The 14877-nt window shown below is 47.8% G+C and overlaps 1 protein-coding gene across 1 annotated transcript; it reads left to right on the top strand.

The window, feature by feature from the left end:
* The first annotated feature begins 23 nt into the window (after window positions 1-23).
* Window positions 24-14276, top strand: CTNS (cystinosin, lysosomal cystine transporter). The gene is made up of 11 exons (XM_080983168.1): window positions 24-158; window positions 1858-1942; window positions 4250-4328; window positions 5574-5661; window positions 6595-6698; window positions 7540-7671; window positions 9301-9400; window positions 9490-9609; window positions 10241-10411; window positions 11471-11588; window positions 13542-14276. The coding sequence occupies exons 2-11, from the start codon at window positions 1879-1881 to the stop codon at window positions 13670-13672; spliced, it is 1107 nt and encodes a 368-aa protein (XP_080839294.1). The 5' UTR covers window positions 24-158; window positions 1858-1878; the 3' UTR covers window positions 13673-14276.
* Window positions 14277-14877: the final 601 nt, after the last annotated feature.

The raw sequence follows: 14877 nt of genomic DNA, 5'->3' as shown, positions 1-14877 counted from the left end.
CGAGAGAGGAAGGCCTGAGGCGCGGCCGGCCATTATATAAGGCCCGTCTCCTTGGTGACGACGTGAAAGGCTTCCGTGGGAGCAACGCCGGGGAGGGGAAAGACGGCAGTCGCGGGAACCGCTCGGCAGGAGGAGACGCCGCTCCCCGCCCCGCTGCGGTGAGCTATGGGGCCGTTGTAAGGATTGCGAGGCGGCCTTTTAAGTTTATTTCTGACAAGGGGGGGAGGGGGGAATCAGACCTCGGAGGACTTCGACTCCCAGTATGCACTGCGGTGCGCTGCCGCCGGCATTGGGAAGCCTCGGGTGCCGCGTTGCATGACGGGGCTTGTAGTCTATAACAGCGGTGCTTTCCCTTCAGGCGCCCTTTAACTTTTAAAATTAGGGCGCTTTGCGCTGGGAAGGGGGTCGTGTGTGAGAAAGAAGTGTCTCCTTTCTATTCCTCCCCTCCTCCTCCTCTTAGCCCTCAGCAGCACCCTATGGCCACAGGGGGCATGACACCCCAATCCCCACCCAAGGGTGCCCCACCATTGAGACCCTTCAAAACTTTGTTCCTGCTTCCCCCAAAAAACAGGGAACCAGGGAAGTCGAGGCGCCTCTGTGCATATGCTTTGCTATGAGACAGTGAAGCAAGGGTCCGAGAGCCCTCTGAGCACATACAGAGTTCAGCCCAAACGCCCACACCCAGCTCATGTTTTCAACGGCTGGCTTCTAAACCTGCCCTTCCTTACTTGGATTTTAAGCCAGACTGGCATTTTTTAAAATGCTTGGGGTGTGGGTGGAGTGGGGAATCTGCATTGAAATAGTGCAGTGCTGGACGCTGAGGTGGTTGGCAGTTGATGGTCTTGGTAATGATAAAATGATGATGATAATAAGAGTTCTGCTTTTGATGCGATTCAAAATTTGGTCAAGCAATCTTTTTTTATGCTGGAGCTTTTTCTTCTTTCTGGTTGCCATATAACTTTGCCCATGAGGGTGGTGTTGTTTTTAAAGCAAAGGTTAAATAATAATTATGATTATTCCTGTTATCATTATCATTTCCATCCCACCCATCTGGCTGGGTTTCCCCAACCACTCTGGGCGGCTGGGCTGTCCGTATTGGAATATGTCCCCTCATATAAGTAAGCCCCACTGAATTCAGAAGGGCACATGCCCAGGTAAGTGGGCATAGGATTTCCGCCTCAATTTTATGTGAGTGTATGATTTCGTACAAATGCACAATCATGACTGTTTGATGATGCGAGAGTCTGCATTAAGTATCTGTATTGCTCCATTTTATTGTCCTTAAATTTGGGTTGTTGTAAAACTTAAATATCTCTGGAGAAAAAGAGTTTTACCTCATTTTTTATCCTGCTCTTTCTCCAAGGAGCTCAAGGTGGCAGGAATGTTATCATCATCATCTCCCAACCCGAGATTCAGTCACATGCTGGAGGGTTGAGAAATTATAGTTGATTAGGAGGTATTACACAACAAACCCATTTCACTTCAAAATCAGGACTTTCCTGCAACAAGGATTGGGAAATGCGCTGGTGTAGGCATGGGGTAATGATTGCTTGACGCGGGACAAACAAATCGTAACTAATGCTCTACAAGCAGGTCATCGGAAGCCGCTGTACACTTTTACCTTCTCAACAACCCTGCGAGGTAGACTGCTGAAAGACGGCGATTAGCTCCTTGATTAAGCTTCGCACCTGAGCTGGGATTTGAACCAAAGCCTACCCACTTTTAAGACTGATGCCTGCCCCTTGACTAGCATATTTTTTTCTATTTTTTAAAAAAGCATAGTTTTGTCTTGGGACGTCAGCCCTCGCTCCCTGCCTCTCTAACCAGGACTTCCTCTTTTAACTTGCCGTTTTGCAGCTGCCAGCTGTTGGGGAAAAAATGGTGCACAGAATCGGCCTCTTCCTTCTGCTGGGCCTGTCTCTCGCGTCCTTGGGAGCCTGTGGTAAGTCATCCCTCATCCATCAAAGGACGGAGTTTCGCCTCCGGATAGATTCCTTGCCGTTTCAAGCGAGTGTGATCTTGTCATGAGACTCGCAAACCAGCAGTGCTTGCTCCAAAGACCACCACTTCCTGGGTCTAAGTAGGAATGGCTTTTCAGTGGCTTTAAGGCTGGGGTGGGAAGCCCCCAGTTCAGGGTGCTGATCTGCCCTCTCTCAAAACGCATTTTCCTCCCCGCTCCTTACAAGACTCCACCAATTTGGGTGGTAGCTGTAAATAGGGAAAAAATCAAAAGTACTTCCACTGAGTTGGAAAGAGCCCATTTACCCTGCTGTGAGAATCTGATGATGCTCATTCTTTGACCCTGCGGCAGGCATACCTTTCCTTGAGCCAGGAATATAGTATAATAGTGGTCTCCCTGTAAATGTTTAAACAATGTCCTTTCAACAGGGGTCGGGGAGTCTTTTTCAGTCTGAGGGCCACGTTTCTTTCTGAGTGGTCTTCTGGGGGCTGCTTGGTACAGGCCAAAAGTGAGAATGGAAATTGTGGTTTTGTATTGTGCTCTACTTTCTACACTCTCTCTCTCACTCTCTCACTCTCTCTCTCTCTCTCTCTCTAGCACCCCTCTCTATCGCTGGTATTATAAGAGTTCCAGGCCCCATTCTAGCCAGACAAAAACACACAAAGAGGATCCAAAACAAGGCCAAAGGGGTTGGTGGCCTGACAGAGAGATCGGGGGCGGGGTGATTGGTGTCCACTTTCAGCCCCTGCTCCTTGATGTTCCCCATCCACAAAGAAATGTAAAATTCAGGCAATGCCTTACATTGGTTGGACAGTCAAATCTATTTGTTAGAAGCGATTGGTCATTGCAAAACTGCAACTGGGTTCAGCACTAGTCAATAAGGGCATCGGATCCTTCTTTCCTGTAATTATGGTTTTGTCTGATCTGTTAGAGCAAAAACAGAAACCTAATTTGTGGCATATTTATCCCTAACCACCGATAAACACTCATGGGCGCCATAAAGATTCAGTCCAGTGTAGAAGTTTACTAGGTAGGTATAAAAGCATATTGGTAGCAAATATATACAGACATTCACCACTGGTCAAGGCAGGCCTAGAGTCCAACAAGAGTCCAAGACTCACTCTCTGCTTCTCTCACCGCAAGACGCAAGCAAGAGACTCGCAGCAAGATACTACAAGTTACACAGAACCTTTGTTATCAGTGCATCCTGTCACACTGCACATGTCGGTTCCCACAGAAAAGGTCCTTGCATAGACAAAAAAAATCTCAGCCTTCTGCTGCTTCTTGAAACTTATTCTCTGTTCTTCTCTGTTTCTGGAACAAATGATTCACACACACAGAGAGAATATCTAACACCCCCTCTCATTTTTACAGAAACAGTGGGAACCATGACCATGTTCAGAGAGCTTACACAGCATGCACTGCAAACCCCAACATTTAAACCAGTTGAGCATGTCTCTGAAAAATTAAGATTTGGTTACACACCGGCAACAGTGTTTGCTTCCTAGACTTCTACCACACCAAGGAACTACTAAACTGAAACACCATACTATGATGATGATGATGATGATGATGATGATGATAATAAATTTATTAATTATACCCCGCCCATCTGGCTAGGCCTCCCCAGCCACTCTGGGCAGCTTCCAACAAGATATTAAGAACACAACAAAAGATCTAGCATTAAAAACTTCCCTAAACAGGGCTGCCTTCAGATGTCTTCTAAAAGTCAGGTAGTTGTTTCTTTCCTTGATATCTGGTGGCAGGGCGTTCCACAGGGCAGGCGCCACCACCAAGAAGGCCCTCTGCCTTCCAGACTCCCAAGTCAGGCAAGTTGGACCATTAGCCCCCTCCAGGCAGCTACAGTACAAGTACTTGCAAACCTTACTCAAGATTCTAACAGAGTAACTTAATCTGGTCTACTCTATTAAGAAATATACAGCAAACTTCCAATAACCAGAGTGATGCAGCTCAGAATCTACTGGCTCTGAGCTTTCCCCCTCAATCTTGACACCACTTGCTGAACACACAGTTTCAGGTTAGGGCACAGGTTAGTCCAGCAAATCTCTCCTCTAAATATTCTACACAGCATCAAAGGAGGGTGCGGGAACCTATGTTCATACGATCCCCCCCCTCGCCCCCCGCTCTTTTGGGGTTGCCATAAAATGCATGATTCATGTAGCAGTTGGGATTTAGCATGCCTCCTTTCTCTCCCCCAAGCCAGAAGTAGCTTGTCTCAAGCTGGAAAATGCCTTCTAGCTCTCTTCCCCCTGTCCTTTTCTATTTAAGATGGACCCCCGGCGCTTTCTGTTCCTGAGGAGGTTTCACTGGAGAATGGTGGCGTGATGGACATTGCGGTGACTTTAAGGTGAACTCTCAGGGTTTCTGATCTCTGTCCTTGAAGGTTACAGGGAGGGGTGGTGGTGGTAAGAAATAACTGTGGTTTTCAGCTCCCTATTTGCCTAGTTAAGGGATGCAGATGGCGCTGTGGGTTAAACCACAGAGCCTAGGACTTGCCGATCAGAAGGTTGGCGGTTCGAATCCCCACGGCGGGGTGAGCTCCCGTTGCTCGGTCCCTGCTCCTGCCAACCTAGCAGTTTGAAAGCACGCCAAAGTGCAAGTAGATAAATAGGTACCGCTCCAGCGGGAAGGTAAACGGTGTTTCCGTGCGCTGCTTTGGTTCGCCAAAAGCGGTTTAGTCATGCTGGCCACATGACCCGGAAGCTGTACATGGGCTCCCTCAGCCGATAAAGCGAAATGAGCGCCGCAACTCCAGAGTTGGTCACGACTGGACCTAATGGTCATGGGTCCCTTTACCTTTTATTTGCCTAGTTACATCACTTCTCCCTTTGCAAAATAGCCAGAATATAGCCGCCTCTTTCTTCCTCCAGGACAAAGGTCACACCCACACCATTACATTAAAACACTTAGCTTCTCCCAAGGAATCCCTGTAGTTTACCCCCTAGAGATAAAATTCTGAGCCCTCTTAAAGAGCTAGAGTTCCCAGAATTACCCTTGAGAGACATTTAACAGTCAGCCCCTCTTCCTGGGGGAACTCTGCGAACTGTAGCTCTGCAAGGAGAATAGAGGTCTCCTAACAACTCTCAGCTTCTTGAACAAACTACAGGTCCCAGGATTCTTTGGGGGAAGCTATGGTAGTATAGGGATGCGGGTGGCGCTGTGGGTTAAACCACAGAGCCTAGGACTTGCTGATCAGAAGGTTGGCGGGTCGAATCCCCGCAACGGGGTGAGCTCCCGTTGCTTGGTCCCTGCTCCTGCCAACCTAGCAGTTCAAAAGCACGTCAAAGTTCAAGTAGATAAATAGGTACCGCTCTGGCGGGAAGGTAAACAGCGTTTCCATGCGCTGCTCTGGTTCGCCAGAAGCGGCTTAGTCCTGCTGGCCACATGACCCGGAAGCTGTATGCCGGCTCCCTCGGCCAATAAAGCGAGAAGAGCACCGCAGCCCCAGAGTCGTCCACGACTGGACCTAATGGTCAGGGGTCCCTTTACCTTTATGATAGTATAAAGTTGGTAATGCAGATGGGGTCTTAGAAATGCTCTGCGGTTCTGCTAATGTCTCTCCTATTCCCTCCCCCCCCCCCATCTTTTCCAGCAATCCGCTCAATCAGACGCTGGTAATCACGTTTAATGTTACATATTCATCCAGGGAAAATGGCACCATCGTCGAGCTGCCTGATCAAGTAAGTACTGGAACGAACACCTGCCTTTTGGGAAAGGTCCCGGGTTCAACCCCAGATAAGGGCTGGGAAAGATTCCTGTTTGAAGTCCGGGAGAACCACTGCCAGCCCACGTGAATCTGGTGATGAGGCCTGGGGGCCGCTTTCCCTTGTGGGTGAGCTTCCGGGGGCCACATGGCTGTGGTGGGTGGGACCAGCAGGGAAAAATAAGTGGACCCAACTGTGTACTGCTGGCTGCATTCCAACCAAGCCAAAGTCTAATATGTCTTTATGCACACCAGCCCATATCCCTGTATAGGCAAGCAAGAGGCATCCATGCAATTCAGTTGAGCAGGGCAGTGTAGCATTAGAGTCCCACATGTGTCATGTGTTTCTATGTGCACAGCCCTCTCTGTTCAGGCGTTATCAATAGTTCAAGGCAAAAGCACTTGAGGAAGACATAGAGCATGTCCATTGAGGGGTGTGGCCTTAGGAGAGTGGTGTGTGGCCCAGGGGAGTCCCAAGGGCCAGGCACAGTGCCCTGGAATAGTTAGTTATTTGTTTGTTAAATTTGAAGACCACAGGGCAGTTTGCAACATAAAAATACAAAATGAGAACACAAAATTCAATAATAATAACAAAAACAGACCAGAACCCCCTCCCACAAACACATTTAAAAGGATATAGAATATTAATTAGCCAAAGGCCTAGGAGAAAGAGGAATGTTTTTGCCTGGCACTAAAGATATATAACAAAGGCACCAGGCAGACCTCCCCGGGGAGAGCAGCCCACAAACTGGGAGCCACCACAGAAAAGGCCCTGTTCTCACATTGCCGTCCTCCAGACCTGTCAGGAAGAAGGGCCTCAAAGGATGATCGCAGGGTCCGGGTCGGTTCATATGGGGAGAGGTGGTCCTTGGGGAAGAAAGCAACTTCTGTTGTCTCCGTGCTTTACCAGGTAATCGTAACGGCAGGCGTAAAGAAGGTGAGCTTCCTAGTGAGAGCAAAAGAAGTCGGGCAGCTGACTGTGTATCTTCAGTCCAACTTGTCCAACCAAACAGGGTAAGCAGTTGAGTCAGCCTTTAGTGTTTTTCTATCCTTGTTACCACAGCCATAATGCTCCTTGGAACAATTTCAGGATTTTAAAAAATTTCTTAAACTCGGCCTCCCTTCCCACTGAGGACCAGAAATTTTCTGTTCCTACCTAATTGTTTTATGTTATGGCTTGTGAGGCAATTCTGGCCAAACCATACCCACCTGCCCTACAGCTGACTTTGTGCCTGCCTCGCAGGGTTGTTGTGAAGAAAAAATGTAGAGAGGGTGAAGCATGCATGACAATTTGAGCTCTTTGGGGGAAAGGTGGGATATACGAAATGCCAGAATGCAGTTGATATAATATTGTATCATAACATTTATATACTGCTTGGCTGACAAAAAACAAACCTCAGAACAGTTCGCGAAAAGACTAAAACCATGAAGTCATAAGTAAAAACGTTAAGAGCAAAAATTCAAAATTAAAATCGATGGTAACCTAAAGGCCAAATTAAGAACACTTTTTTTTTGTCTGCCTGAACAGAATTATTTTTAGGAGGCAGAGTAAATTGGGAGATGCTTGCTAGTATGGAAATCTGCTTTAAAAAAAACCCCAAACAGATGTTTATCCCAGACAGTGCTCCATTTGAGGCCGCCCCCTCTGCCCTAAATTTGGCAGGCCCCTCCCAAGAGAAACCTATAGGGGCCTCCTCTTCCCTGTCTTTGAAATGGACTCTGAAGGCTTCCATCCCACTGGCTCCAGGGTGAGCCTCCTTGAGCCAGATGGCTTTTAAATGCCAGAGTTGATCCGTATAATGGATTGTGCTGTGAGCTTCCCTTTGGTGACCTGCTGCCCCTCCCTCTCCTGCAGGCCCAGAATCCGCTTCCTCGTGATCCACAGCAATGCAGTGAGGATCGTGGACCAGGTGATTGGCTGGATCTACTTTCTGGCTTGGTCAGTCTCCTTTTACCCTCAGGTGTTTGAGAACTGGAGACGGAAAAGGTAAAAAGGAAGCAGAGGGGTCTTGCTTTTGGGGTGCCCATGATACAGTTCTCAGATTTCCAAAAGGCTGGGGACCCTGTACATAAGCTCAAATACAATTCCCGCTCCCTTCTAGCTACCACTAGGGGGAGATTGCATATAGAAAAACAACTTTTATTTTTTGCTGTACAGACTTGCTTGTTCCTCCTTTGTCCCATTTTCTCCTGGACACAGTAACTTTTGCCTCCCTTGAAGGATCAGTCCCACGGCCACTGTGTCCCACTCTCAGCTTCCCCTCTGGCCTCTGACTTTACAGCGGACCCCTCCTCCAGGCTTCATTCAGTCTTAAAATCTCTGCAGTCTTAAGGTCTAGGAACTTGACATTCTAGCTTTGGTTGAGCAGACGGGCAAGTTCAGAGTTGGCTGTCACTGTGAGACATTGACGATGCACAGCTTCTGGAAGCTAGCCGATGGCATTTTCCCTGTTGGACCAAAAGCCTGCCTACCAATGTGTACATTTTAATAACCTTTTGATTGATCTGAAAGGCCACCTCCTTCCCTACAGACCCTCTCAGGTGTTGAAATTGGGGGGGGGTCCCTCTTGCTTTTTCTACCACCCTCAGAAGCTCGGGAAGGAGCTGCAGCAGTACAGAACATCCTCTCTCCCTCCCTATTGAGGTGGCTTGACACCTTCAAGATAGTTTCTGGCCAATGCAGAAGGCTCCTCTTTACTCTGGCCGTTGTCACCTGACATGCATATGGTTTTAGTGCCCATCATACTGCTAGGATTGTAAGTTGTTCAAAACAGTCCCTTGATCCTGTATTTTAAATTGTTTTTACCTGTTCTGGGTCCTTAGAGTGAAGGGTAGGTAACAAATTTAAAATACCGTATTTTTCGCCCTATAGGACGCTCCGTCCCATAAGGCGCACCTAGTTTTTTGGGGGGGAAATAAAGGAAAAAAATTTCATTTCCCCCCCAGGCGCGGGGCTGGGGCAGGGGAAGCCCGAGCTTCCCCCGACCCCAGCCCCCAGAACAGGCAACTCTCCGCAAGCTGTGGGAGCCCGGCGCAGGGCTCCCGCGCCTTGCGGAGAGGTGCACAAAGTCTGGGCGCACTGAGCTCAGCGCGCCCAGCCTTCGGCATGCAGGCAACTCTCAGCAAGCCGCAGGAGCCCGGCGCGGGCTCCCATGGCTTACGGAGATCTGCGCGAAGCCTGCATTCGCCCCATAGGACGCACACACATTTCCCCTTCATTTTTGGAGGGGAAAAAGTGCATCCTATGGGGCAAAAAATACGGTACTAAGTTGCAATAATTTTCTTTCTTTTTAATTTTTAATTTATACTTTTTAGATTTAGGCATTTCACTGATTTTACAATCATTCTGACATTTCAAAACTTGACTTTCTTCCCCCACTTTCTGCGGTTCTTTAAATTTACTTTTAATACCTTCGGCATATTCAAATTAACTGAATTTATTCATTTACTCATCTTCTTTAAATATATACTCTTATGAAACTGCCAATGTTTTTATCTGTTACAATTTATTCAATAAACCATTTCGATTCTTTTATAAAAATGTTTATCTTGATTTCTTATTCAAGAAATCAAGTCGTAATAATTTTCTGGGTTTTTATCCCCTGCCTCCTTCCAGCGTGGTGGGACTCAGTTTTGACTTCATCGCCCTGAACCTTACCGGCTTCATTGCCTACTCGGTCTTCAACGTTGGCCTCTTCTGGGTCAAATCTGTGAAGGTAGGTGGGAACCCCTCTCCTTCCTTCCACTGGGGCTTGGCCATTGCCTCATATTCCCAGTTCTGACCAGCAGCCTCCTGCCTCCTTAGGAGCAGTTCCTGCGCTCCTATCCCAATGGCGTGAACCCGGTGGACAGCAACGACGTCTTCTTCAGCCTCCACGCTGTCGCTGTGACTCTCCTCATCATCTTCCAGTGCCTGATCTACGAGGTGAGCTTGGACCCTTCAGATCGCTCTCTCGGAAGCTCTTTTAAGTGTTAAGATAGTATGCCTGCACCTTTTCCGACTGCCGGCATGCCATCTATATTGGTTTAACTCAAAGGAAAAGAAGCTTTTTCACTCCAGCAAGTCTCACCCCTGAATTCCCTTTAGAAACATAAGGTAGCCTTATAGAGTTGGATCATTGGCCCATCTAGCACATTGCCTGCACTGGCTGGCAGCAGCTCTTCTGGGGTTTCAGGCAGGGGTCTCTTCTGGCCCTCCCTGCCTCGGATTGAACCTGGACCTTCTGTGGGCTCTACCACTGAGCCACAGCTCCCTTCCTCCCGCCCAAAATAAAGCAGGATGCTAGTTCTCATGGTTCCGAATTAAGAGCAGATTTAAAGAGGAATGCAAGAAAGTGACTTAGGGCTGAGTGAGTCCATCTAGCTCAGTGTCTACACTGACTGGCAGCAGCTCTCCAGGGTTTCATACGGGGGCATTGAACCTAGGACCTCCTGCCTGCCCAGCAGATGCTCTAACCACTGAGCCAGGCCGAAAGAAACCCTCCACCCAACGTGCCAACTCCTGGTTCTGCATGTCTCATTTGCAAGTTGTTTATGCTGATGATCTGGCCTTTCAGAGAGGGACCCAGAAGGTCTCCTGGGTGGCCGTTGGCTTGCTTGTCTTTGCCTGGCTCTTCGTCTTCGCCACCTTGTCCGTGGCCGCTGCCGGGAAGATCACATGGCTCGCCTTCCTCTTCTACTTCTCCTACATCAAGCTGGGCGTCACCCTTGTCAAATACTTCCCACAGGTAAGTGGGGACGGATGGACCCATTCTGAGTTTCATGGCTGGGCTTCACCTCTGTCTGTCATCAAGCTTCTGTCTCCTTTCTTAATTTCCATACCAAACAATATTATGAAAGTACGGTGCCGGCAGCGACCGCTTTATGCGTGTCCCATATGCGTGTGACCGTGCGTACACGCCGAACCCCGAAGTGACCCCAAAACACCACAAAAAGGGGCAGAGAGGGTGTTTGCAGGCTTTTTCAATGGGTGTCCTAATAATATACAATTTCACACAAGCACACAGCAACCCAGAACGCAGCCCCTGCGCAAATGAGGAGTTGCCTGTACAGTGGTACCTCGGGTTACAGACGCTTCAGTTTACAGACTCTGCTAACCCAAAAATAGTACCTCGGGTTAAGAACTTTGCTTCAGGATGAGAACAGAAATTGCACAGCAGCAGGAGGTCCGATTAGCTAAAGTGGTATCTCAGGTTAAGAAAGGACCTCCGGAATGAATTAAGTTCTTAACCCGAGGTACCACTGTAATGCTGATTAGGGTATAAATATAAACATGACTATCCCCTCCCCATGAGCAGAATTCAGATGACACAATATAGGATTAAGAATCCTATATTTTAACCTGTATTTTAAATTGGTTCTCCCCCCGCCCATTATGTTTTTACTGTGATTTTATTGGTGTTAGCTGCCCTGAGCCTGGCTCTGGGCAGGGGTATAAAAAAAAATTTGGGGAGGGCGGGGTATAAATAATTTTTATTATTATTAATATTTAACATAATCATCTGATATACAATGATATAAATTACTAATTTTTCCTTTACAGCTTTCGTGGTTTTCTATAGCCTGACATCAAAACAAATAACGCCATTTAACGTGTCATTTTCCTTAGCTCACCTAACCCTCCTTCAGTCGGTCCCATTTTCCCACACCATTTTGTATGTAGTTGGGCCTGATCTATCAGAAAACCAGTGCCAGCCTACCAAAAACTCGTCTTTGGAAGCTTGGGAGACCATCTTCCTTCCTAGTGGGAGCCCCTTTGCCCAGATGCCTTCTCCCTCCTTTTTTAGGCTTACCTGAATTTCCGCCGCAAGAGCACCGAGGGCTGGAGCATCGGGAATGTTTTGCTGGACTTCACGGGAGGCACCTTCAGCCTCCTTCAGATGTTCTTGCAGTCTTACAACAATGGTAATTATTATTTTTATTGTTAAATATATCAGCTGCTTACTTTTCAATGCAGCAACTCAGAGACTTACAAAAAACAACAACTGTACATACGTATGTTAAAACCAGTGGGGGAATACAATAAAACATACCACCCCATCGAAAAAGCCATGGACAGTTCAAAGGAAAGGGGCTGGTTAGAAAGGAATGCCTGTCACCTGATACCTGAAGAGGGCACCATGTGAGCTTTCTGGGGAGAGCATTCCACATACAGGGAGCCATCACTGAAAAGGCCCCGTTCTCGTGTTGCCGCCCTCTGCACCTCTTGCAGAGGAGGCACACAAAGGAGGGCCTCAGAATGATGATCACAGGTTCATATGAAAGGAGGCGATCCTTGAGGTATTGCTGTCCTGAGCTATTTAAGGCTTTATACGTCAAAGCCAGCACTTTGAATTGGGCCCGGAAACTAATTAGCGGATAGTGTAGTTGGGCCAGGATGGCATTATATTCTCAAACTGTCTTGCCCCGTGGGGTGACCAACCTGGCTGCTGAATTTCTGGACCATCAGCTCCACATATGATGTGTTGCAATAATCTAACCTAGAGCTAAGCATGCTTGATCAAGCCAGAGGGTTTGTCCTGCCACAGTTCTGTTTTTCTGATACTGACCTTTCGTAAGAATCTAAAGATGGGCAGGGAGGTGGGAGGTGATCTTCCCCATATGCTGCTGTACACAGAGCATGAGTGGGGGAGCAACCTGCGGTCCTCCAGATATCGCTGGGCCCCCATTACCCATGTTAGGTGAAGCTGATGGAAATATTGGTATTTACTTTTTGCCATCTTTTATTTTTTTGAATGATTGTCGCATTTATTATTATACTAATATGCTGTTCACTTTGGGGGGCTGTCTTTGGGCCAAGAAGCAGTGAATAAACAAACCCTTAAAAACCCCGTAATCCTTTTCCATTCTTGAAACTTCTGCGCTGGGTTTAGTCTTCCTCTAAAGCGGCAGAGCCCCCTCTGACCCTCTCATTCCCTTGCATGTATACACTAGGCCTAATCTACTGCCTACTGCCCCATCTTGTCAGGGTGAATTCATACTGTGATGTCCACCCCCCCCTTTTTTTAATAAAAACCCAATTATCTGCTTAAGCAGCTTGGGGCAGAAATCCTTTTTCTTTCTGTTGCACTCCTTTTAAGACATTTATAACAGGGATGGGACATTCTAGGCGCCACATGCCGTCGATGGTGGGGGGCACAGGGACAAAAGTGGGCAGTCCCAGGTGTGTTGCCTTTTGCACAGAACGCTGCATTCCACAAGTCTGCAGTTTCAAGAAACAGGCGCCCTGCCATCCAAGCAAACAAGTCATCCTCCTCCTTTGTCCCATTCTGCCTAGGCAAAAGTGCTTTGGGAGAGGGGTGGAGCAGGGCTGCTCGAGGAGTGCCCTGGGGAAGAGTCCCTGGCAGCTAGACAGAGCCCTAGAGGACTGCATTGGCCTGGAGTTTCCCCTACTCTGCTTTTAGAAACCATAAAATGATTGGGTTTGGGGGGAGGTGTGTGTGAATCTCTCTTGGGATGCCTTGGCTATTTTTATTCTTTGCCCTCCCAATTATTATAAATCGCCCTCCCATCAGACGTCAAGGAAATAAACAACTATCTGACTTTTAGAAGACATCTGAAGGCAGCCCTGTTTAGGGAAGTTTTTAATGTTAGATGTTTTATAGCTTTTTATTATTAATATTCTGTTGGGAGCTGATGGGCGGGGTATAAATACATTATTATTATTAAGTATACATTTTGGTTTATCAGCTTTTCATTATATGACCCCCAAGTTTCGGCTTCAGGTGGACAGGAGGGGTACAAGTTTGGATAAGCTTTCATCATGTCCCTTCCCCTTCTAGCCTTTAATCTTTTCTCAACTTATTCTGTTGCCGATACACAATCTGTATTGCATTCCTTCCCTGCTTTGCTTTTCAGATGAATGGCGGCTGCTTTTTGGGGACCCCACCAAGTTTGGGCTGGGCCTCTTCTCCATCATCTTTGACATTGTGTTCATCGTCCAGCATTACTGCTTGTACCGCCGCCAAGAATACGAGACTTTTGAGTAACCGTCTGCCCTGGTGGGACGCCCCCTCTGTGCTTGCCTTCACTAGCTGAGCTTCCTTGAGGTGGATAACGCTACAGGAATCAGACTGGGTTGTCTGAAAAGCACAGCGACTCTGCCTATTCCTCACGTGGACTTGGTTACTACAAACCTCATTTTGCTGCTCCAAATCGCCTTCCGGTGCCTTAATGCCTTCTGAGACTGCAGCACAACTCCTGCAGAGGGAAATCTCTTGGGGGCTTTTCAGGCAAGTGGTGCTCACAGCTGCTTCAGAAGGAAGATGGGGGTTACTTCTTCCTCTCCAGCTGTTTACGGCTATGAGTATGGGCCATTATCTTGCCATCTAAAAGTTTGCAGCTGCCTGCAAGGAAGGAGAAAAGGGTCGCTCCGCTGAAGGAATCCATGCCAACAACACAAACTACTTATATACTTGAAGGTTATTTGTGCCACAGATGCAAGTCTTCCTTTGGGCTGGGGGAAGAGGAAGGAAAAGGGGTTCATGGAGGTTGTTTTGAGTCAACCTCTTCCTTCCCTTGTTAGCTTTGCTGTTGAGATGAAGAACTGGTAATCTGGCCTTTTTTAAACAAAATAAAAACAACTTTGTACAAGGGCGGTCTGACTCAAAACTCATCCAGCAAAACCTGAAGTGGTGTGGTTGTGACTGATCAAAGCAGCCTTTTGTTAGTTTCCAGCCGTGGGGCGGAGTGGCTTATATTGGGGAAGCGCAAAGTGCTGCATTCTCTTCCCTGCATCTCCAGGTCAGGAAGGTTCCCATACTGGAGATGGGTGCTCAAACTCGCTCCCACGGGAGACAGTGATGGCCACCAACTTGCTTTGCTTCAAAAGAGGAATAGACGTATTCATGGAAGCCAAGGCCATTGATGGCGCTGCTCTGCCTCCAGTCAGACGCAGCTCATGTGCCCAGGTCTTGCTTGCATGTTTCCCAGAAGAGGCATCTGGTTGGCTCTTGTGAGAACACGATGCTGGTATAGATGGGCCATTGGCCCCCTCCAGTGTTCACTGTGGTTGCCTAAATTAGGGGTGGAAGGAAATCATTGGCCATGCTGCCTGTGGTTGCTAAGAGCTGGAGGGCACCCAACTTCTATGCCTTCCCATTCTTCTGCAGTGAGAACAAAGCAACGCTTGTGGAACCACATCGTCAAAGTTGGCTCTTATCCTCCAACGCTTAACACGTCAACGAAAGCAGTG

Source organism: Podarcis pityusensis (genome assembly GCF_964106645.2).
Source record: "Podarcis pityusensis genome assembly, chromosome: 15".
In the NCBI taxonomy this organism is placed as follows: domain Eukaryota; kingdom Metazoa; phylum Chordata; class Lepidosauria; order Squamata; family Lacertidae; genus Podarcis; species Podarcis pityusensis.
The sequence above is the reverse complement of the archived record's forward strand: the minus strand, read 5'-3'. Positions and strand labels throughout refer to the sequence as shown.